Genomic DNA, 24,427 nt, shown 5'->3' with positions numbered 1-24,427 from the left:
TACTCCTCCCTATATATCGATCTCTCAATAGTTCAACATCCAACATGATGAATATTTTCATATTCATCATGCCATTCCCGAAATTAACATTTCTAGAATCATTAAATGGAAAAAAATAAACTTTAGATGGAAACATAAATAATTTCTTGAATATTTGGGATTTAGACGATGAGGGTATCAGTTTTGGGGGCTGGTGGAGGGAAAATATATGAATAGCTAAGAACAAGAACTTTACCGTGCTTATTTAATCTGAACCTATTTGCATGTAAAAAATGTCACAGTGATCGTTTGACGATTTGTCTAGAATGACTTTGTGCCAAATCATTTTATTACTTATGGCCAGTATTTTTGTGGCATCACACAGGTTGATGTTTCATGATTACAATGATATTCTTTTATGATTGCATAAAACTTGTAATCTTCTTGCTCATAACAAAGTGGGTTAGATTTTTGTTATTAAGTTTACATGAATCTCCTCATTTATAACAAATCCTTAATAATAATATTTCGAAATCATTTCTCCTTCGAATCCTGTCAGGATGAATGTGATCCATCTTATTCTTAGATGGTTGAACTTGCTTCACATGGTTATATTCATCAAAGGATATTTCAAATATTTATTCTGCACCATTAAAAATAAAGTAGTGTTGATTATAAAAAACAATTATCTACCATTTAACGATAATATTTTCATAAAAAGTGATTTACTATGTTTGCCCCCATTGGATAGTCAGTCCTGAATCATTCTGTATTAATGCAACCTAATTGTATGGGTTTGATGAAAGGAATATAACACTACTGTGTAATAAGTATCCAAGATAACACTATAAGTTAATGTTTTTCAAGATGAATTTCAATTTAATTTGTGATGATGAATCTTGTGCTTACATTTAAAATAGTACGCTATATATATATATATATATATATATATATATGTATATATATATATATATATATATATATATATATATATATATACTCCACTCAACAAACTTTATGAAAGGTATCCAAATATGTACAATTTTATAATTAAACAATATATATTACATGTATTTTGAATTTATTTTATTTTTAACACATATTTATATTTTAGTGTATGTCTTTGCTATGGATAACCACAATTAATATCCTAATTTTAATAATAATTTCATATATTTTCATTAAAATTAACATAAAGGGATGTTATTGAGGCTTAAATGGTTTTACTAAAAATTTAGAATAAGCTCAAATTTTTCTCCATTTTATGGTATATTAGCATAAATTATGCCATTATTGTCTCCTTTCATATTTTATATAATAAATTTAAGTAGCATGTTGGAATTCATTTATCACATGGTGACCTAAAGCAGGTATATTTTGATATTCATCTTAGATAAAATATCAAGGGAATAAAGTACGCACTATTAAGAATGATAGATATGAACTTAAGTGTACACCATATGTACAATTCTGCTAATTACAATAACTATGAGAATCATTGAGAACTTAAAATTAAATAGATAAATATTGAAGTCCAAATTTCAACCTTCAAAAGGTATGATAACACCCATAATTTGTGCATACCACAAAATTATGCAGGAGCTTATAATTATGAATTAATACTTCTCTACTTGAGTCTACCCATCAGTTCGAATTTTTTTTCTTCACCCTGAAAAATTATTTTTATCTCATTACATAATTAACTCATTGATGAAATGAAAAGGGTAATAGACTAGATAAATTCAATCAGTACAAATATAATATTACACAGCGATGAGACAACTTCATGAGAGAAATAAATTCATAACATATAGAAATTTTAAATTAATTATATATGGATCAAATAATTCAATATATGTATTGAAAAAATCATGATGTATCCATATGCCACTGATTTATAATATGATATTTTATTAGTGTCAAGACTAAATTATGTAGATACCAGATTCTGGAAAAATATCAAATATCATTTTAAATATTTTAAGTTTAATACTTAAAATGGATAAATTGTAGTTCTGATAAATTTCAGTCTAGTAGTTTAATTTCAAAATTCCTCAATATATATGTAACTCCATGGTTATAGTATGTGGTTTACCTCATGTGAAACTATTTAAATGTGTACATGATATATATGGAACTCATAAAATCAGGATATAATTTATTTTCACACGGTATGCATTGAATATCATCACAATTACATGTGTAATTGTATTTTTCCATCAGGATAATGGATAAACCCTGATAACATGTAATTTACAGTATTAATTTCATACATATTGCGTTTATTTGCATTATATAATTATAATTGCATGTTACCATACTAAAAATGGAAAAAATATCTTCAGTCTATTATCCTGAAATTTCCTAATGTTTACGGATTTTTTTGGATATTTCTAGAAATTGTTAAGTGAAGTCCATGAAGAAGAGGGCTCTAAAACTTCTCTTAGTCATGTATAGTTATGTTATATATTCATAAAATTTTAATTCATATGAAAAGATATAAGTAAATTGTAATTTATATTACCAAATGGGCACAAGTAAAGAAACATGGGTGGTTAAAAAGGTATGGTAAGTAAGATTCTTAAGTACTTAATGGACTTAAGTAACACCGAGAGAACAGGTAGGAATTGTCTTGAAAATCATATTGATTTGATATAGTAGATATCATTCCTATTCTATTGATAAATTATTGATGCAATTTGGATATTAGGAACTTAAAATAGGGTCATTAATAAATATAAAATCACTTTATATGACTATCTATAAATAAGAAAAATGGATATATATCTTCAAAAGTTGTATTTTCTTGGTGATTCAAGGGAAAAATTCAAGAGTCACCTTACATAAAATTTTCGTACCTTTTTTATGTAAAAGCCACAATCCCTTATTTGGTGAAAGGATGTTAGAGAATGGTAAAAAAGTGAATTTGTAAATGATTTGCTAAACCATATCACTTATATTTAACTAGTATTTTGATGTTTCTTCTAAGTGTTTGATTTTGGTATACTTTTTTCAATTATTCAAGTTTTTATGGAATATAATTTGAGAGAAAGATATGGGTATTAATCCTATTAAATAAAAATTTTAAGGTAAATGGAGAATAAAAACATGGGAATTACGAGAAATTTATTGAATAGAGAAAAATAAATTTATCATAAACAGATTTTTAGGAATATTAAGATATGACAGTCAGATCAAACTAAAAAGAATGGTCCACTCATAATAATAAAGAATATTAGAACACAACACAGATTTTAAAAATGTATTTCTATTCATTTTGCATATCCCTGAAGGCAATACAATTAAAAATAATTATTTGAGAGAGGGTGGTGGAAAGAACATTGAGGTGAATAAATTATATTATGAATTTCTGTATAATGGATTGATAGAGAATATAAGTGATTTGTGAATATTTATCTAATCTGATTTAATTTAAGTTTTGAAGATAGAGCAATTTGAAAGCGATATTTTGGATGTAAATAATGAAAGAATAGATTGAAATAGATATGTGGTTCTGAGATAGAGAGAGAAATGAAAACTGAGAATGAGTGGAATTAATATTATTGAAAAAAAGGACTTCTATTAAAGTTTAATTTTGAGTTATCAAACAAGTTTTCATACTATTTAGCACCATTTTATGAATTCGAAATGTTATTTATGCACGTTATGATTTAATTTTTTACAGACATTATTGATGCAGAACAAAGTGTTCCCTATTTTTATATTGCTTTATAAATCATAAATATAAATTATTATGCATTAAACTAAGCCCAAATTATTATGGAACTTTTTTGAGATATTATGGTTTTTATATATTTTTAGAAAGTGTGACAAAAAATTTGAGGTTTAATTTCATGACGAAGTTGTTTATTTATGTTGAATTTATTTATTTAGTTCAGGATTTATGAGCTTACGACATATGTGTATCAGGCCATAGAGAGGGGTTAGTGGGCCCTTGGAAGTGGGTAAAATAGGCTGAAGAATCAAACTACCTGGCTCCAATTTCATCGGATTGACTTAAAAATCAAGCTACCTGGCTCCAACTTATTTGGATCAGGCCGACCTGTATTCTATGTGCACAAGGACACAGTGTTCTGTGATATGATCACACTGGCCATAAGATCTCACGAACACAAAAAAATTAGCCGCCTCCAATTTTCATCAGATGGAGGATTAATTTGCATAAATCATGAATGAGACCCTTTATTTTTCATTGCCTAGTGATGGACTACAATTCATTCAGACAGCGTGAATCCTCTTCCCTAAATCAGAGTGTGATTTTGAATTCATGGAAAAGCTAAGATATAGATGCTTTTTTTTAACACAATGTCACTTGAGTTTATCAACGATTGGAAAATAAATCTAAGATTGGAAAATGTATTTTTTTTGGAGTTAAAAGTGTAAAACTGTGAATCCGGTGAATAAATTTAAATTTAGCAGGAAACCAGGTTGTCATGTGGCCTATAATTGAGCGATAATCAATGTTAAGTATAAACATAAAAAATAGTTAGTATTAGTAGATCTCTCAAATTTTGTATATTTCTATTTTTAATTTTTGGAACTTTCAAGAAATTGAAAGACCTTCAAACACCTGCTTTGCTATGATTTTTGGATTAAATATCTTTCCCATCCATCCCCACACCTTATCATCTTAAAATATTGCATAAAAAATAATTTAAAACTGAAAATCTCTGCGGAATGACCTCAACTCACCAATACATATTACAACTCACCAATCTCATTGGAATAATCTCAACTTTATAAGTACACTCCAATGTACACTCTTACAGTTTTTAGGAAATACAGAACGATCTAAACTACTACTCGTATGACTTTTACTCTCCATCTGCATTCCTTTTTGGTTCACAACTCTCTGTCTCTAGCTCTTTCATGGTATCAGAGCCAGCAACCAGCATACACAAGGAGTGGTTGTCTCCCACTGTATTGCAGCCGCAAACCAAGTTATTGCAACCAACTATCAGTCGTGGAAGAGCTTAATTCTACCACTGCTCAATGGGTATGATCTAATCAATTATATTGAAGGAATACCTCCCCCTTTGTCCATTGCAGATCAACACTGAACGATCAATGAAATATCTAAACTAAAAAGTGTTTTGGGAGGTGGATCAGCAGTTTTATGACTTCCTACTCTCTCTCAAGAAATAATGGTTGTGAGAGGAACAAGAATGAGGAGAAGGACAGAGAAGAGGGCGAGGACGAGAGTGAGTAAGAGATCGAGAACAAAACCACATAGGCTAAAGTTAGTTAGATGTAGGGTTGAACACTTGGCACTGAGAACCACTAAGACTGGACCAAATAAGGACCATAAGTCTTCCATTTTGGGTTGGACTGGCTGGTCGGGCAAGTTTTGGTCCGAGAGTCAAACCGGACCAGAACCGGAAGAATATTATTAAATATTTATTAAGTATATTAGCTTAGCATAGCCGCGATGTATTTGAACGCATCAAAGACGAGTTCTTATTCGAAATCGGGCTGCAAGAACCCATCAAAACCTCTTCCTCAATAGAACTTTGCTTCCTTATCTATTTCCCCCAACAGTTCTCTATGAAGAAACGGAGGTGTGGGGGGAGAAAGATGAAAGGAGGCGAACGGGGCATTCGTTCCCTGCAGGTCTAAAGTTTGTTATGTTGATTCAACATAACCATCTACATAGATTTTCTACTTTAACTTTGACATCGATTAGTCATCTTGATCAGACCGGTACCAGATGGCTCCCTCTCTCTCTCGTTCTCATTATCTCTATCTTGCTCCCTCTCTCTCTCGTCCTCATTATCTCTATCTTGCTCTCTCTCTCTCTCTCGTTTTCATTATCTCTATCTTGCTCTCTCTCTCTCTCTCTCTCTCTCTCTCTCTCTCTCTCTCTCTCTCTCTCTCTCTCTCTCTCTCTATCTCTCTCTTGCTCTCTCTCTCTCTCTCTCTCTCTCGTTTTCATTATCTCTATCTTGCTCTCTCTCTCGTTCTCATTGTCTCTATCTTGTTCTCTCTCTCTCTCGTTTTCATTATCTCTATCTTGCTCTCTCTCTCGTTCTCATTGTCTCTATCTTGTTCTCTCTCTCTCTCTCTCTCTCGTTTTCATTATCTCTATCTTGCTCTCTCTCTCGTTCTCATTCTCGCTCTCTCGCTCTCTCTCTCTCTCTCTTACCAGCATTCTCTCTCGCTCTCTCTCTCTCTCTCTTACCAGCATTCTCTCTCGCTCTCTCGCTCTCTCCCTCGCATTCTCTCTTGCTCTCTCTCCGGGGGGGCCGCCTTGAATACTAAATGCGACATCTCCGGCCGTGGGCCAGGCCAGACTGGTCTGGCGGCGGCAGTTCTCAAGAGCGAGAGCGATGACGACAGCCAATTTCCGTCATGCCAGCCTCTATTTAATCGCCTCACGCCACCCTGACAGCTGCAAGATTCTTCCCTCTTCAACAACTCGTGTCTACTTCAGTGGGTACCGTAAAAACCATTTATTTTTTCTATTTGTCCCCTTGCAGGGGAGGTGGGACGTTCAGCATTCTCTGTCGTGTGTAAATAATTTTTGATGGGTACCTCTTATTTCCACATTCTATCGTCGTGTCGTCTTCCTTTACGGCATTATCTACACCCGCCGCGCGGGCCTTGGGCAAAATTTCGGCGACGTGGGGAGCCGGGATTGGCTCAGAAGTACTCCTTGTGGAAGTGGAAGCGGGTGGCGGTCCGGTGGGTGAGCTCTTGGGCCAGGCTCTTGAGCTCCTTGGCCAGCGCCGGCGTGCCACAGTAGAAGACCCCTGCGAGACGCGAGTTTGCAGTCATGTTTCTCTATCTAGAAGTCTTGGAAGTCTTCTGTAAGGGACGGAAACAGTAACAGGGGCTTGGTTGTCTCTTACCGACGGTGGAGGATGGATGCTTGGAGGCGATTCTGGAGAAGACGTCTCTCCAGTTTGGCCGCGCGAAGTGGGTCCTCACCTGCGCGTTTATGGAGGCGATGGGTGAGCGGGACATCTGCCCTGAAGAGCTCTTTCTACTGGCCCACTAGCTTGGGTTAATTGGCTGGCTAGTAAACTCACTTACCCTTGTTCCTGATAGAATATCGACGCCGTGCTTGGCGTGGTTGAGCGCCTGCACCATGGTCAGCAGCGTCGACCTCGCGTCCCCCTCCTCGTATACGCTCGTCAGATAATTGTGCATCTCTATCACCCCCTGTTTCAGAGAGAGACATTAATACAATCATGATTCATCCATTAAGTAGACTAGTCACAAAATGGTGCGTTATCCCTATTACCCCTCGGTAGATGGATACATTCATAGATAAATAGACTAGACGGATATGCAGACTCTGATAATGGAGCATCTCTGTCTCCCCTGTTTCATGATTCATCCGATCAATGGACTAGATGGATCGGTAAGATCGTCACATAATGGTGCATCATCTCATAACCCCTTGGTAGATGGACACATTCAAAGATAAATTGACTAGACGGATAGACAGACTCTGATAATTGTCTATTTCAGCTATATAGAGATTGGCAGATAGATAGGTTCATAGAATTAATAGAATAGGTGGATGGATTGGACCGTCTGCTAACTGTGGTTTTCCACATCGTCTTTGTTAGAGAAAAGGAGAGAGATTGGTGGCTCGAGACATTCATGAATCAAGAGACTGGAGAAACTGCCAGCCGATGTAGACAGAGGGGACCGTCTGATAATTGTGCGTCTATACTATCTCTTGTTTAGAGAGGAAAAGGTCGGTGGTAGGTCCATATATGGGGCAGATGGACAGAATTGGTAGGTAGGCAAACTTTATTGGTTAGGCACATAGTATAGAATAGGATAGGTGCAGAGATAGAGATAGAGATAGAGAGAGAGAGAGAGAGAGAGAGAGAGAGAGAGAGAGAGAGAGAGAGAGAGTCACCTTGTGGTCCATCTCGGCGACTTCGTCCATGACCTCTTTGAACCACTCAAAGGAACCCGTCTCGCGAGTAACCCAGTAGAAGTGAGCGTGGCTCGTCTTTAAAGCTCTCTTCTTCCCACCGCCATTACTACCGGAGCTACTGGCGGCGCCGCCCCAAACCGACCCGGCACTGTTCCCGCCATCATCCGACCGGCTGGTGTCCGTGCAAGACGATGAGTCCTGACGAATCAAATTACCCATAAGATTAGCTCAATTATTTCATAATCAGATCACACAGACTCGAACCTGTTGCTCTTCAACGGATCTGATGTTATTGAGAAGGTCACGAAGGATGCTGATGAAGGGGGTCGCCCCGATGCCAAGCCCCACCAGTAATAAAACATCGTAATTACTGTAATTCTGCGCGGGGGCGCCGTAGGGCCCGTCTACAAGCAACTTGGGCGCTCTATAACGGCAGAAAACCGATCAGAAGGAGAACAGGAGAGAGAAAGCGAGAGAGATAGATATATCGATAGAGAGAGACGTGTATAGGTTGAGAAAGAGATAGAGAGATATAGATTGGTAGATAAAGTGAGAGATGGACACAGAAAGATAGATAGATAGATTGATAAAGAGAGAGCTGGAGAAAGAAAGAAAGAGAGATAGATAGATAAAGAGAGAGATGGAGAGAGAAAGAGAGATAGATAGATAGAGATTAGAGAGAGGGAGAGACGGGAAGAGATAGATAGTTAGAGAGAGAGGGAAAGGGAGAGAGGGAGAGAGATAGATAGATAGATAGAGAGTGAGACATAGATAGATTTATAGAGAGAGAGAGAGATAGATAGATAGAGAGAGATAGATAGATAGATTTATAGAGAGAGAGTGAGAGTGAGATAGATTTATAGAGAGGGAGTGAGAGATAGATAGATTTATAGAGAGAGAGTGAGAGAGAGATAGATTTAGAGAGAGAGTGAGAGATAGATAGATTTATAGAGAGAGTGTGAGAGATAGATAGATTTACAGAGAGAGAGGGAGAGATAGACTGATAGTGAGAGAGGGAAAGAGAGAGATAGACAGATAGAGGGAGAGGGAAAGAGAGAGATAGACAGATAGAGAGAGAGGGAAAGAGAGAGATAGACAGATAGAGAGAGGGAAAGAAAGAGAGATAGACAGATATAGAGAGAGGGAAAGAGACAGATAGACAGATATAGAGAGGGAAAGAGACAGAGATAGACAGATATAGAGAGAGGGAAAGAGACAGATAGACAGATATAGAGAGAGGGAAAGAGACAGAGATAGACAGATATAGAGAGAGGGAAAGAGAGAGAGATAGACAGATATAGAGGGACGGAAAGAGAGAGAGATAGACAGATAGAGAGAAAGAGATAGACGGAGATAGACGGAGATAGAGAGAGCGATAGAGAAAGGGCAAAAGCACCTGCTGTGGGTCTCTGGGTCCACGTCGCTGAAGGTTCCGCGGCCGATAAGGGCTCCGTTATAGGGCTCGGTGAAGACTCGACGAAGCTCGCAGGTCCAGTCACCGTGGGCCCGGATGTGGACGCTGAGATAGCCATCGCCGGGCGCCGAGGTGATCGAGAACGGGTGCCTAATGCAGAGGAAAAACAGAACACCACTCAGAACGAGGGAGATGAAGAACAAGAAGAAGAAGATCCGATAACAATGGCCGATCTGGAGACCATTCGAACGGCGAGACCGCCGGGCATTTGAGAAAAATGTACTGCCCGCTCTTGTACTTGAACCCCAAAGGCTTCGACATAACCAACTTTAGCACGTTCCCCGACAACACGGACGCCTGAAAACAACATCGTGAGAGAGCGCAAGAGAGAGAGGTGGAGAGATCAATAGAGAGTGAGTAAACGAGAGAAAATGAAAGTCAGTGAGTGTGCGTGTGTGAGAGAATGAGTGTGTGTGTGTGAGAGGGGGGAGGAGAGAATGTGTGCGTGTGTGACAGAGGGAGAAAACGAGTGAGTGTTTTTGAGTGTGAGGGACAGAGAACGAGTGAGTGAGGGTGTAAGACAATGTGTGTTGGAGAGAGCGAGCCACTGAGTTATTCGAGTGTGCGAGAGATTCTGAGAGAGTGAGTGTGTGTGAGAGATAAGGAATGAGTGCGTATGAGGGAGATAGAGAGAGAAAGAATGAGTTAGACAGAGAGAAGGAATGAGTGTGTGTGTGAGAGAGAGAAGGAATGAGTGTGTGTGAGAGAGAGTGAAAATGAGTGTGTGTGTGAGAGAGAGAGAGATAGAGAAGGAATGAGTGCGTATGAGAGAGAGAGAAAGAATGAGTGTGAGAGAGAGAAAGAATGAGTGAGAGAGAGAGAAGGAATGAGTGTGTGTGAGAGCGAGAAAGAGTGAGGGTGTGAGAGAGAGGGAAAGAGAAAGAATGAGTCATAGAGAGTGAAGGAATGAGTGTGTGTGTGTGAGAGAGAGAGAGAATGAGTTAGGGAGAGTGAAGGAATGAGTGTGAGAGAGAGAGGAATGAGTGTGTGTGAGAGAGAGAAAGAATGAGTTAGAGAGAGAGAAGGAATGAGTGTGTGTGTGAGATAGAGAGAGAATGAGCGTGTGTGAGAGAGAGAGAGAGAGAAAGAGATAGAATGAGTTAGAGAAACTGAAGGAATGAGAGTGTGTGTGTGTGAGAGAGAGGAATGAGTGTGTGTGAGAGGGAGAAAGAATGAGTAAGAGAGAGAGAAGGAATGAGTTTGTGTGTGAGATAGAGAGAGAAGGAATGAGTGTGTGAGAGAGAGAGAGAAGGAATGAGCGTGTATGCGTGAGAGATAGAAGGAATATGTGTGTGTGTGTGTGAGAGAGAGAGAGAGAGAAGGAATGAGCGTGAGTGTGTGTAAGGGAGATGAGGAATGAATGTGTGTGAGAGAGAGAAGGAATGAGTGTGTGTATGTGACAGAGAAGTGATGATTGTGTGCAGGTGAGAGAGAAGTAATGAGTGAGTGATTGAGTGTGTGTGTGAGAGGAAGGGAAAGTGAAACCGATGGAGATTAATAAGAGAGTGAGAGACTAATTGAGAGAGAGTGAGTGAGAGAAAGACTAATGGATAGAGAGAGGTAAATAGAGAGATTAAGATTAAAAGAGAGAGGAAGAGATTACTTTGAGAATCCTGACGGGGAAGGCCTCGGATCTGAGGCTACGCAAGGTGCGCTCGCCGAGGTAGAGCAGGAGAGGGGCGGCGAGGTACATCCCCGTCTGATTTCATACAAAACGAGCGAAACCCACTAAAAATCGAATTCATGAACCAACAGCGACCTTTCAAAACAAGGCACGATCATCACGCACCGTCTTCTGGTACCATTTGTGGACGAGCTGCATGAAGAAGCCATGGACGAGGAGAAGGAGATAGACGACGGCGAGGAGATGGTGGGAGTACCAGAACGCGTTGAACCCAGTTATCTTCTTCCTGAACCAACTGGTGGCGAGAGTGAAGGCCAACGCCATTATACCAAGCATCATAATCCCCGTCACCCCTTCCACGCCCCCTATGAAGGTCCTGTAAGTGGGCCGCTCACTCCCAAAGTCCACCGCCATGGCCCGAAGCTGCTCCGGAGAGGAATTGATGATCCGCGGGAAATCGCACGCTAAATGGTTCCCCGCGTGGACGACGATCCCGACCACAATGGCCGCCGCGATAATCTGCGAAACCCCGAAATTTTATAATTTTTCATCTTTTTTCCTCCGCATTTCGCTCTGTTCCTTAGTTCATACCTTGTGGAAGTTGACGTTGTCGTCGAAGGGGAAGAAGAAACGAGCGCGGGTGGAGCGGAGCCAGGTTAGCGCGTTGCGGCAGACGGGCAGGAGGACGAGGGCCATGTTAAGCTTCAGAGTCTCGGCGGCGCCCTTGGCGAAAGGGAGACAGTAACCCATGACGTGGAACTCGGACCGGCGGCGGTACTGGGCGAATTTCCAGGCGAAGAGGCCAGCCATGGCGGCGAACCAGACCAAGAGAACCCACGCTCGCTGCCAAACCTCCCGGGCCGCGAACCAGACCAACCACGGCCTGCGCCGGTCCAGGCTCTGGCTCCGACCCATGCTGGCCGTGCTCATTGGGCGGCTATTGTTCATGTAGCGGTCTCGCTGCAGCAGAAGCGCTTCCAGCTGCCACAACTGGCCACGGAAATCGATTTTGAGAAGCGGGGCGAGAGACAAGGAATGCGGAAGAAGAAGACGCACTTCGATGTAGCCGAGAGCTTCGGGGTCGAGCTCCTCCATGATCAGCGCCGCGTACTCCTCCGCCTGCTCCTTGAGCTTGGACAGCTTGTTCGCCGACGCGCTAAGAACGATCAACTGAAACAAAAACGATAATTCAGCCCCCCTCGCCCCGCTAACTGTGAAGGAACTATTGGTCTTTCTGAGTTCTGACCTCCTGCACCTCCTCTCTGGTGATCCGGCCGTCGACGTTCGCGTCCACCCTGCGGAAATAGGAAGCCGCGCATCAGATCAGATCTTATCCGACGGCGGAGGAAGCTTTCTCCGATCTCCTACGGACATGTCGAAGAAGATCTGGAGCCGGGCGTCGAAGCTCTGGTCCGTGATCTGGGCCCAAAACTCGCGCAGCTCGTCCATGGTGATCCGGTCCAGGTCCTGCCGCCGGCGCCGCGCCAGCGCGCCGAAGACCCCCTCAGCGAACTCCTCCGAGTCGACCATCCCTGAAAGCGAGAAAACCCGACGGTGACCCACGACGGGAAACGGAGAAAAGACGCCGACTTTGGTCTATACCGATGCATTTTCCAAAGTCCTGGCGGCGGAGGAGCCCGTCCTGGGCGAGCGCGCGGAAGCGCCGCTCCACGGCCTCCCAGGGCGCGTCGTGGGCCTTGATGAAGCGCAGGCCCTTGAGCGCCTGCAGGGCTCCGGACCGGGTCCGGTCCAGGCGCGCGCGCCGGCGCCGCTCGTCCCTCGCCGCCATGGCCGACGGGAACGAGCTGGACCGCAGCGGCGAGGACGGCGACCAGAGCCAGGGGAACTTGCGCCGGATCCGGGACGCCGTTGACGAGCAGGGGCTCAGGTTTCCCGAGCCACCGGCCGCGACCCCCCGCACCAGGCACGAGTCGGCGTCGAGCTCCAGCGTCACCTCCACCATCCCCCCACCGTCATCCGACGACGAACCCCACGACGGCGTCCCCATCCTCCTCCACCACCACCTCGTCAATGCCGCTCCCTCCCCCCCATGCACACGACTAACTCCCTCTCTCTCTCTCTCTCTCTCTCTCTCTAAAGGGAAGAAGGGAAGTGGAGAGTGGTTAGCTCACAGGGAAGAGTCCGAGGAGGAGGAGAAGAAGGGCGCCGGTGACGTCAGCGGGGACTGGTCGACGGTTTCGAGCCGGCATGAAGAGCTTTATTAACTGCCACGTGGCCGGGCGCCGTTGACTTGGGTGGAAAAGAATGGAGCTTGACTGCGAGGAAATAATAGTAAAATTTGTTTTTTAATATATATATTTTTTTAGTTTTTGGGATGCGGGTCCGGGTTGGTGGGAATCAAGTCAAGGGAGCAAAACTGGGGGTGGAGGGTGGGTCAGTGGGGCTTGGGGACGAAGCCGTCCACGGCGAAGTTTCTGGTGGCGGCGGGGAGGGCCAGCCGCAACCCGTCCAGCTCCGGCGCGGCCACGATCTGGCAGCCCAACCTGGACCTGACCACCGTCCAGACACACCCACCCGTTAAAATAACCCACACGCACAGAAAACCATACAATTAGAGAGAGAGAGTGGCAAGGTGTATGAGACAGAGAGGAGAGAGAGATGGTAAAAGAGAGCAAGGTGTATGAGGCAGAGAAAGGAGAGAGAGGTGGCAAAAGAGAGCAAGGTGTATGAGGCAGAGAAAGGAGAGAGAGGTGGCAAAAGAGAGCAAGGTGTATGAGGCAGAGAGAGGAGAGAGAGAGATGGTAAAAGAGAGCAAGGTGTATGAGGCAGAGAGAGGAGAGAGAGATGGTAAGAGCGAGGAGAGAGAGCAAAGTGCATGAGGCAAAGAGAGACGCGAGAGAGTTGTACTAGCAGAGAGAGAGGGGAGATAGAGAGAGATAGATACATGATCCGTCAGAGAGGACAGAGAGAGATAACGGTGAATGAGTAGAGAGAAAAAAAGGTGTATGAGCAGAGAGAGGAGATAGAGAGAGATGGGTGTATGAGTAGAGTGAGAGAAAGGTATACGTGGAGAGAGAGAGAGGGAGACAGGAAAGAAAAAAAAAGGAGTGCGATGGAGAGAGCGAGTGAATTGGTGCGAGATAGAGAGACAGATGGTTGAATTCGTGAGAGAGAGGGCGAAAGAGCGAAAGAGTTAGTGCGAGGGAGGAGAGAGATGGTGCGCGCAAGGATGAGGAGAGAGAACGAGACAATTGGTGTGAAACGAGAGACAGATGGTGTGAATGTGTGCGAGAGCGGCGCGAGAGAGAGAGAGAGAATGAGAAAGAGGAGAGAGATGGTGAGAGAAAGGAAGAGAGAGAAAGAGAGAGAAAGAGAGAGAGGATAGAGAGCTAACGTTTCAGTAAGACCAAAGGCGAGATCGAGCATGTCGTTTTCCTCGTCCGTGGGATCCTCCATTTTGTTATAGTAATCGACGTCCTGCAGGAAGAGTTGATTTTCTTCACTACCCCACAGGAAGAGAGAGAATGGAGATGAACACCGGGAGTGGAGGACAAGCTGTTCTTTCTCACCATGACGATTACGTGGCAGGTCGAGCACGCCAGAGACCCTTCGCAGGCGCCTGCACCGTCATTAGAAACCAAAAAACTAGTTAGTAACAAGAGGGAAAGATAGAGAAAGATAGGTTGATATCATCATGATGATGATGAGCGAGAGGCAAAGAGAAAGATACAAGGGGGGTAAGAACGCTGGTGAGAGAAAGAGAGATTTGGTGAGAGAGGTGGAGAGAGAGATAGAGAGAGGGAAAGGGAGAGAGGGACGAAGGAAGAGAGATAGATTGGTTTTGCACCTTCAAGCTCTATGTCGTTGGCATGGGCAGCTTCCAACATGGACATTCCTACGGGAACCTTGATCTCTTTCTCCTCTCCATCCTTATCCATAAAAGTCACGGTTATTCTGTAGAGTTGGCCCTTGTCAGAATTCCTTTAAGATTCTTGAGGATTACGTCAAAAAATACCAAAGAAATCCAGCTAGAAATTCAAACAGAAAGAATTGTAAATGAACTAATTTTGCGTTTTGAGAAAGAATCTAACCGTTCTTTGTTCTCTGAGTTCGCCTTATTTTCTTCCAGAGTAGAAGAAAATGACCTCCCAAGAAGATGATGGCTATGGGAATTAGCCTGATCAAGCACAGAGGTAATCCCGGGTTAAAGAACTTATAATAAAATAGTAAGAAAAAAATACTCAAGAAGAGCTAATTTTTCTTCAAAAATAATCAAAATACAAGACAGTGTTCACCAAGTATATCACTATTCACTAACATGCAATGTATCAAATCGTCCACCAAAAACTATAATAAAAGTATTTTAAGAGAAATTATATTGACCCGTTAATTAATCCGTTCTATGGATGATCCAAATCAAATACCATATTATCCGTACGCAGAAGAAAATTTTCCTTAATGCAGAAGAAATAGCTGCACAAAATTTCGACACATAATATAAGATGGAGAGGGTTTCAAGACGATGGATATGAAAGTTGACAAACCGTAGACAATAAATAATCTCTGAATGGTCGCTGGCGATATGCGCGTCTGAATTGAGGTAATGAACCTGCCGATCAGAGGATCAGTAACCAAAAAAACAAAAAAAAGACCACAATCACAAAATAAGATGCAGCAAACGAAATTAAAGCCTACAGAAGAGGCCTTGGCCCTCGAGTCATAGTATTCAAACAGCCGAGATCCAAAATCCACTCAAACAGCCGAGAAAAAAATGACATTGTTCTGATTTTTGTGTAATACAGGATGGCATAGGTCGTACGTAGTTTAATCGATGACTATTACGAAATTCACGGATTAAAATGCAAAATAGTAATAAAAAGAGCCGAATATTTTCATAAACAATGTCTTATTATCAACCATATCGATCCAAAACGAATCTAACTTGACTAGACTTTTATCAAAATTCACTACGATCTCCAGACGGCCTGGGATTAAATTATAATTACGGATAGAGAGAAATCTATCGAGATATCAGTCCGCCATGAAAATAGTTATGAAATGTCTCTCGAAGAGAATCCATAAAGAAACAATGGCGGATCACAACTTTTCAAATTTAAACGAAAACCAATACCAAAAGTCTAGAAAAGCAAAGTCTAAATGAAAAAGGAATACGTTCACGATGCTGGAGCCAGCTATAGAACTTCTCCGCTCCCATAGGGAAGTCTAATAATAACGTAGAAAAAGGGAATGTGGCTCTGCCGATCAAATAAGCATCGAAAATAAATGGCCGCAATCATGCTGAACTGTGACATTTCATTTGGCCCTACAACGCACTCGAGAGAAAGGGAGTGTAAATTCACAATAATACCGCTAGAACTTTAAGCTATATTCTCGATATCGATTCCTTCCGAAGATGGGGCATTCTGGCGCCACAGATAACAGCATGATAGGAACTCGAACTATTATTCGAGCATATGAAACAAGAACTAGAGAAATGATCAATGTAGAATCGTAAAAGAAACCGTTTTCATTCCTCCAAGACTGATTCCTGAAGCAGGGGTGGTGTAAAAACAATCGGAAAATGCAGGAATAATGCGCAGAGGCAAGCACCTGAAGCGCAGAGAAAAAGTTTCCCAAGCCCGGCTTGCCGGACCTTAGAGAGAATCATAATAGCGACAATCCTAGGAGCAATCACGACGAAGAAGAAGATCAAAACTCAGGAATCTTCAAGAGATTGAACTGAGGAGTCGAATAGCACTCCAACACTCTACCAAAGTCCGACGATACCCACCGCACGCTTTCTAGGGCTTGATGTTTGTTCAAATGTTGGCTGAACTCCACCACCAGAGAAACGGGGTCGTAAGATGATCGTGGGATAGTAGGGTTCGGTGCTCGGTTCGGGTCGGCCGATCCGACCATTAGGTCGGTCGAGCCAGCTTTTGTACTAAGATAATATCGATGATTACACATCAGAATGATCAAAATTTAAACTTGTTCGTGGTTCATAGATTTATTTAATATCAATGATAATGATTACAAATTAAATAAATGATCAAAATTTTAATTTTTTTCTCGTTCATTCATTGATTTAGTATCGATATTTATTTATTAGATCAATCTTCAGACTTTTAACTTGTTCCTGGTTTATACAATTATTTAATTTCAATGATTACACATTAGATCAATGATCAAAATTTTAAGTTGCTCCCGGTTCATTCATCAACTTAATATCAACGATTACATGCTAGATCAATGATTAAAATTTTAACTAGTTCCTGTTTCATACATTGATTTAATGTCGATGATTACACATTAGATCAGTGATCAAAATTTTAACTTGCTTATGGTTCATACTTTGATTTAACGATGCACTAAGTCTTTCAGAAATTTCACATGCATGTTACTAATGATGGCATTGGTTCCATGATAGAGTTGACATGATCTATTCTATCTTCTTGATAATGAGGTGTAACTTCGAACCCCATGGGCTAGGAACTCAACCTGTCGACTGACTTCAATTGATCCCTGATTAGTTAACATATATTGATATAGTTAAGTAATAGGATTGTCCAATAAAGGTAATTGGGTCATAAGACCTATTACCTAAACTGATTCATCAGCCTAGGTGGGTAATACACCTAATTTAAGCATTTCTGGGATGAAGTAGACATTACAGTTACATATCTCATAAAGAAATTGGTATAAACTATTTTATTATTTGAATTCTTTATGAGTAGCTGAATTGGTTAACACCAAATTATAATTTACCAAGATTACATAATTATGCTAATAAATAAATAAATATATTTTTAGTCAGAGTCATGTGCTTTTCTGCCAGTAGTGGATTTCATGACTGTTGTCCCAAACTCTCACTAAATATGGAGCGCATAGACATCTCATAATGTAATATTTGATGAAATCATGTTCCCATTTCTGATGGAGCGCGCCCAAGCGTCATTGACAACGCGTCATCGGAGCCGTCTTCGTCAACATCAGCATCACCGCCGATACGTGTCCAGCCCGACCGGCATGCCAAAGCGTCCGTGAAGATGCCCAGGTTAAAAACCTAGGGTAGAGCACGTCCGTGTTCATATCTTTATGTTTTTGTTATTTGTTTTCAGCCGTCTTGATTTCTGTTTTCAGTCATTTGTATCGTTTTAAGTTCACGTCATCTTGTCTGTTGTTTCTTATTCGTGTTGTAAATGAAGGGGGAGATCCTTATTGGACTCTCCTTTCTGAACTCCATGTAGGGCCCATCATGGCCCTATATAAGGCCATGATGGGACCACGTTCAATCTCAGATCTGGAATTATTCTTGTGGCAGTTATTTCCCGTTTTAGATCTCGCCAAGAGAGAAAGAGGAGAGGAAGAGGAAGAGGAGAGGAGGAACCTGGAAGAATAAGGGAAGACGCATAGGAGGGAGGAGCTTCCCTGCACCTCTTAAGCGCTAGTCTTCCGTTAGAGATCACCAGGCCGTTGTGCACTTTTTGTGACCCCCTCTCATCGGCCGTGTTACAAGCGCTATGTCCAAGGTCGCACCATCAAGCAACACGAACGGTGCCCTGAGTCTACGCCCAAGTCTGCACAACAGTCCTGCAACCAGCAGACAATCCTAGGTCACCTGATTGGACAGTGGAAGATTCGTCTCACGCGCGTGGGGGTTTTTCTTGAGGCCGACGACGGATCACACGCTCGAGTGGTCCCCCCCCCCTTCCCTCAACAAGAAATATGTTGAGAATGTCCTGCATGGCAGCGTGAAGAATTTGCAAATCGATGAACGATCATTGCATTCTTGCATTCTCCCGTGATTATTTTCGCACGCGTTGACCGCCAGAACTGCACCGCGACATCGTGTAAGAGCTTGGGTTCCATGCATTGACGGGAAGAAGTGTTTGCATCACCGCGCAATTCAACAACGCATACCTCATTCATCAGCGCGGACGGGAAAAAAGAGAAGCTGATTCGACTACGGATCAACTTGCGATAGAGGCGCGCTCCTCATCACCCGTCAGCTAAGCAATAACTCGTGATGTTACCATGATGATTGTCTTGGCTTGACACTCCTCAGGACGTCCACGCTGCCGCATCGCCTCAACCTTCTTCGCCAATCCCACTGCATTGCCATCGCCTTCGAGTTGCTGCAACGCTCCGTCCCAAGCTCTGTGCTCTGCCAATGCATCTGCATCGTTGCAACGTTCTGTTCCAGTCTTGCTGTACCGGTAGCGTCTCCGAGCTCTCTACCTGGCTCTGCCTGCTGTCGCTTGCCACCATTACCGGTCCGCCCATCAAACCTCCTCTGCATCGCACTCCAGCATTGCGTTGCCTCTAGCCATCGATCTATTCCATGTCCACCTTCAACACGTCTCTACCGTACCTGTCTGCACCGGCCTATGCGTCGACAAAGACACTAACGATGAACGTCATCACCAACGAGGTATATCGTTCCCCTTGCTCGTTCGTTACATTACGTCTTTCAGTATATCTTCGACTGCAGTCCACCGCAGTTGAGTAAGTTTAGGTGAGAGGAATTTATCGAGGAAACTACGTGTTGAGCGTCTTTCTAGGAACGGGCCGAGCTTGTTCGTTATGTGCGAACCCCTACGGACATGTTTCGTTCGGCGCTATAGTCGCTATCGTCGCTTTGATGATGGTCTGAAGGTCATCGTCATTGTCATCGGTCGATCACCCGAAGCTCGAGACTCGGCGATTTCCCGCAAACTGGCTCCCTGCACGTACGTTTCACCTAGATCACTCATATTACATAGCTACATACACTTAGTGATCTTATTCGTCGGACGACGCCATCGACAACATCCGACATCAATTTCTTATCCAGGAATTGGCTTCTACCGATTCCCTAACCACTCAAACCACCAACTGACCATCCTATCATGTATGTCCCAAGTATTGTTTTTTTTATGGCTTCTGCTGACTCATGCATATCCCTTATCCTTACTCACCTCATAATACCTCGATAGGCCCTAACTAAGAACCAAGTGAACCATCATCCAATCAATCTAATCTAAAACTCCATTGTGTCCTCGTACAAAATATCTTTTTCATCCCATCTATAAAAAAATATTTTTGCTAAACGCTCATTTCTTTGTTGTTTTGTTCCTTAAAACCAACCTAACATTCACTAATTCTGTAAGAAAGAACAGATGAATAATATGCTGCTCCTATTTGAAATTCTATGTGGAGCTTTGTACCTCATCCTCCCAATCATGAAAGTTTAGGTTGCCACTACAAACTGCATGTTGACGTGGTCCTTTATTTCTAAAAGGTGTGTTTTGTTTCCCAAGGCTATCCCCAACTTCCAGGTATTGATTATCACAGTATAGTTAGCCATGAAGTTACAAATTACCATAAAATATTTTTCTTCTCTTGATTGCAGTCTCCCATGGTTGGCTAATTCAACAAATATGTCTCAAATGCTTCTTGATGGAAATCTAGATGCAATGGTATATACGAACCAATCCGCTTGATTCATCCCTCCAGAATTCCTCGCCCATTTTTTTATTTGTAAAAATAATTTTACAGAATAAGAGGACATCCCAAGTGTTAGTTTAAATGGTTAAGGTATAACCTATGCAGGAGCGGGTGAATTATGTACGTAAAATTGATTCACCCTAATCTAGTCAACTATATGAAATATGTTTTTAATGAGGTAGAGGATAGGGTAGGCTCATATTTTTTAATGCAACATAGGCGTGTGATTATTGCTGTTTGGGATTATCCACCCCAAGTTGATGATGCCCCTAGCCAAGTTTGTGTAAATTCCCACCCACCCAACCCCCCCTCCACCCCCTCCCCCCCACCCTAAGAAAAAAACACGTAGTAATAGGGTGTAGCAAGGATAAAAATAAAGTAAATTTCTAGTGAGTCTCTGTCATCCTTGAGCCCCAAATCATCCACAAAACAATGATGCTTGATTTTCTTCGACTTGGTCCACAGTCTTCTCTTATTCAACCCCCTAGAGCCTTCACCTAGTTCACCTCTTAAGTTTAATATTCATTCGGGATCTTGTCGGATATCTTTGTTGATATTTCACCCTCTTGTGTAGAACTTCAAAAATAGTGCATGAAAAATGATGGATATTCTATCCAATGAATCATTATAAATTAAATAATAATAAAAAGCATAATTTGATTTAATGATATTTTTTCAGCCAGTCTTCAGTAAACTATCCCACGAGCTGGATATTCTTTTTCTTCATGATCTTTCCATGCTCTCCTTTGTTACTCTGTGAATTCTTCAATACTCATCAAATGGAACAGTTTCAGATAAAAGTGGAATTTACTAAATAATATAATAATTATTTTTATTATAACATAAACATAATCAGAAAAAATATACACAGAATGAGCTTCAAAACTAGGATGATGAGGCTACAAATCTTGAGTCACAATATTGTCCCCCTTGTAGATTCTTCAATCCAGCCTCTAATATCATGATTCTGGAGCCTAAGGATTTTTGTGGATGTTATATATAACCTTTGAGTTCAAGTAAAAAAAATTAGAAAAATCTCCAAATGATAATCTTGAGACTAAGGTTGTTCTCGAAACCAATTAAAGAGTAAAAAAATTCTCTCATTAAATTCTTGAAATATATAGACAAAATATAATTTCAAATCCAATGGATCTGGAAGATATTAGCAAAACACATGGTTCCTCTTGAACTTTATTCAAAGCTTTATAAGATTTATCCTATAGAATGCTTGCTTGCTCTTTGTAGAATGCTTTTTACCAAGAGAGGGTGAGAAGAGAGTTTGAAAATTAGGTCTTGATGTACCGATATGGATTTAGGAATTAAAAGGATCAAGTCTCCAATTTTTGCAAAACCAAAAATAAAATGAATTTAATATCAGAGAGAAAAATAAGACAGAATAACCCATTCAATTTTAATTGGCAAAAATACAACTTTACCGTTCACTTCACAGGGGATAAGAGGTAAACCAAATAATTACATTTCCTCCATTAATATAGCACCAAAAAATTAATAAAAAACTATTCTAGAAATCTGAAATTATGTTCCTCAAAATATGATGAAAATATTATTTTAGTCATCTATATTTAGGTTCTTATTACATTGTTGATTAGTTCATATATTAATATTTCAGGCAGGTAGAGAAGCCCGTCCATACTTTCCGTCATATTTTACTAGCCAAATGGTGTCCAATTCACATAATTATTTGATTAGTGATTTAGGTCATGGTTATCAAACTGCCATAAAAGTTTCATGGCCTAACTCAATGATTTGGGTCATTGAACAGATAGTCAACCATCACATGTCTTTATATATATATATGAAGGTATTCATCTAATGCATGTATTAGTTGCATACTTTTGAACCATATAAAATTGGTTATCTTCATATGCATAAGCATATCTGAAATAATGTAAACCCATGGTACAGGGTGTCACTTTGCATAATCCACTTTGAACATTCATCAAGTCATATAATCCAATTTGAACTTTGCATTAATCTTCTACATGATGGTTTGTAAATCAAAGTACGCACCTTCATTCACTTGGGTTGAATAGATCTTGCACTAATTCATCGTTACGTTATTTCCCTCATAAGATTTCATTTGTTTCATTCCACATTGATGATGTGTATCATCAGCTGGAATTCACAGCTTGCTCAAATAATTATGAACTCTCCAAAGTCAGTATTTTCAATCAAACCTCTTGCCAAATATTGTCATTTTCTTTGTATGGAACTCATTCCATCTTCAAGTGGTTTTCCTCTCTTGAAGGTAAAAAGTGGATCAACGTTAAACCAACTGATCTTTCATGTAGTGTGGCTCTGTCTACAACTGGAAGTTCAAGCACTAGTGATTTTACTCATATTGCCAGATAGTCGAGTCCTTATAATATTTAACCATTAACAAACCTGAAGCCTCTTTTTTAATGAGCAGAGCATGTCATAATATGCATGGCCTCACTGAAAAACACATGTCAATCATTAAATATTTCTCATCATATCAGAATGGCACAGTTGACTATGTATTGCTCATTCCTAGAAAACCAACTATTTATTAAGTTTTGTATAGTGATACATACTAGGCAGGAATAAAAGAAGACATGAGATCCACGAGAGGTTATTTGGTGTACTTGGGCTCCAATATAGTTTCATGGAGTTCTAAGAATCATGTGATAGTGGCTATATCTACTAAAAAAGTAGCATATATTATATTAAAAAATGATACTTCTGAACTAGTTTGGATTCAGTCTTTGGAATAACACATTGTTAAGACAAAAGCACAACCGAAGCTTTTGTGTGATAATTTTTGACCTACATATGTGAAGATCAATTTAGTCTTCCATGCATACATCAAGCACTTTGAGATAGTGAAGATTAAGCTTTAAGAGCATTTTAGTTAAATGCTTTAATATGTGTTTTAATGAATACTAAAATTTATGCATGCTTCCATAGGAGTTGTGATCAAGCACAATAGCTCCTCAGTAAACTAGTTGACTTTTTGTAAGTGAAGATCAACTAGCGCACTTACTTATATTAGACAGCTATTTAGTTTCACCATAAAGGTGAAAAATCAAATCATGGATTAGGACCTATATTTTCTATGACATTAAGATAAACATATTCTCTAAAAGAGTTCAAATATTTGTTTGAACTTGACCTCATTTGATTGGTTTAATACCTTCTTCAAATTCCTAACTACTTCCTTAGTTTATTTAAGGCTGAATTTATTGATGATTTAAGGAAAATTAACTACATTAATACCTTCTTCAAATTCCTAAATACTACCTTAGTATATTAAAGTTTGAATTTATTAATGATTTAATGAAAATTAAATATATTAAGATATAATTATCCAAGGGTGATATATTGAGTAAAATGACATAGTAAACATACCTGAAATTTTCAGTTTACTTTAAAGCTGAAATTGTTGGAATAAAGACTAGTTTTTATCCTAAACACTTATATATTTTGAAATTATGGAAAAATAGTCAATCAAAAAATTCAAAATAAAAAGGATTACAGTTTCATATTGTCCTATCATAATCCGTACGTATCACTGTTGGATTGTTGGAAAATTACCATTATGCCCTTCTAGATTTCTAAGTCCATATACGTATATATTTATGCATATAGTTTTGATCCCTAAATTTAAACTCCCCTTCTCTTTGCTCTTTGAAAATCACTGTCCAAAAGATAGAGAGATCTTTCACTCCCTGAAGAAATTTTGAAGTATTTTTTCAGGATTTCTTCAAGAGGATGTTTGTTGCTAACATCGATCCAAGTCTAATAGATAGATTACTACTATATGTGTGAAAGAATATCATCTGGTAAATTACATGCAGAATTCATTTCAAGTCAACATAAAATAGTTGACATTATGTCCAAACCCCTATCAGAATTAAGATTCATCTAGCTGCATACCACACTCAAAGTTGTACCACCTTGAGCTTGGTGGGCATGTTAAAGACAACATCGAAGATGCATTCAA

The 24,427-nt window shown here is 40.5% G+C and overlaps 2 protein-coding genes across 2 annotated transcripts; both read right to left on the bottom strand.

The window, feature by feature from the left end:
- Positions 1 to 6,434: 6,434 nt before the first annotated feature.
- LOC144713458 (Riboflavin synthase-like superfamily protein) lies at positions 6,435 to 13,157 on the bottom strand. Its single transcript, XM_078588039.1, has 14 exons — positions 12,595 to 13,157; positions 12,365 to 12,524; positions 12,239 to 12,287; positions 12,049 to 12,162; positions 11,584 to 11,982; positions 11,158 to 11,511; positions 10,972 to 11,067; positions 9,550 to 9,665; positions 9,291 to 9,458; positions 8,159 to 8,318; positions 7,874 to 8,092; positions 7,033 to 7,161; positions 6,849 to 6,927; positions 6,435 to 6,749 (listed from the first exon to the last, which is right to left on the bottom strand). The coding sequence occupies exons 1-14, from the start codon at positions 12,998 to 13,000 to the stop codon at positions 6,640 to 6,642; spliced, it is 2,559 nt and encodes an 852-aa protein (XP_078444165.1). The 5' UTR covers positions 13,001 to 13,157; the 3' UTR covers positions 6,435 to 6,639.
- Positions 13,158 to 13,269: 112 nt separating this feature from the next.
- LOC144713459 (adrenodoxin-like protein 2, mitochondrial) lies at positions 13,270 to 16,887 on the bottom strand. Its single transcript, XM_078588040.1, has 8 exons — positions 16,745 to 16,887; positions 16,564 to 16,634; positions 15,498 to 15,562; positions 15,045 to 15,130; positions 14,801 to 14,907; positions 14,523 to 14,572; positions 14,348 to 14,430; positions 13,270 to 13,502 (listed from the first exon to the last, which is right to left on the bottom strand). The coding sequence occupies exons 1-8, from the start codon at positions 16,870 to 16,872 to the stop codon at positions 13,388 to 13,390; spliced, it is 705 nt and encodes a 234-aa protein (XP_078444166.1). The 5' UTR covers positions 16,873 to 16,887; the 3' UTR covers positions 13,270 to 13,387.
- Between the last annotated feature and the right edge of the window lie 7,540 nt (positions 16,888 to 24,427).

Source organism: Wolffia australiana, chromosome 16 (genome assembly GCF_029677425.1).
Source record: "Wolffia australiana isolate 7733 chromosome 16, ASM2967742v1".
NCBI lineage: Eukaryota > Viridiplantae > Streptophyta > Magnoliopsida > Alismatales > Araceae > Wolffia > Wolffia australiana.
This window is presented reverse-complemented; position numbering and strand designations above follow the sequence as displayed.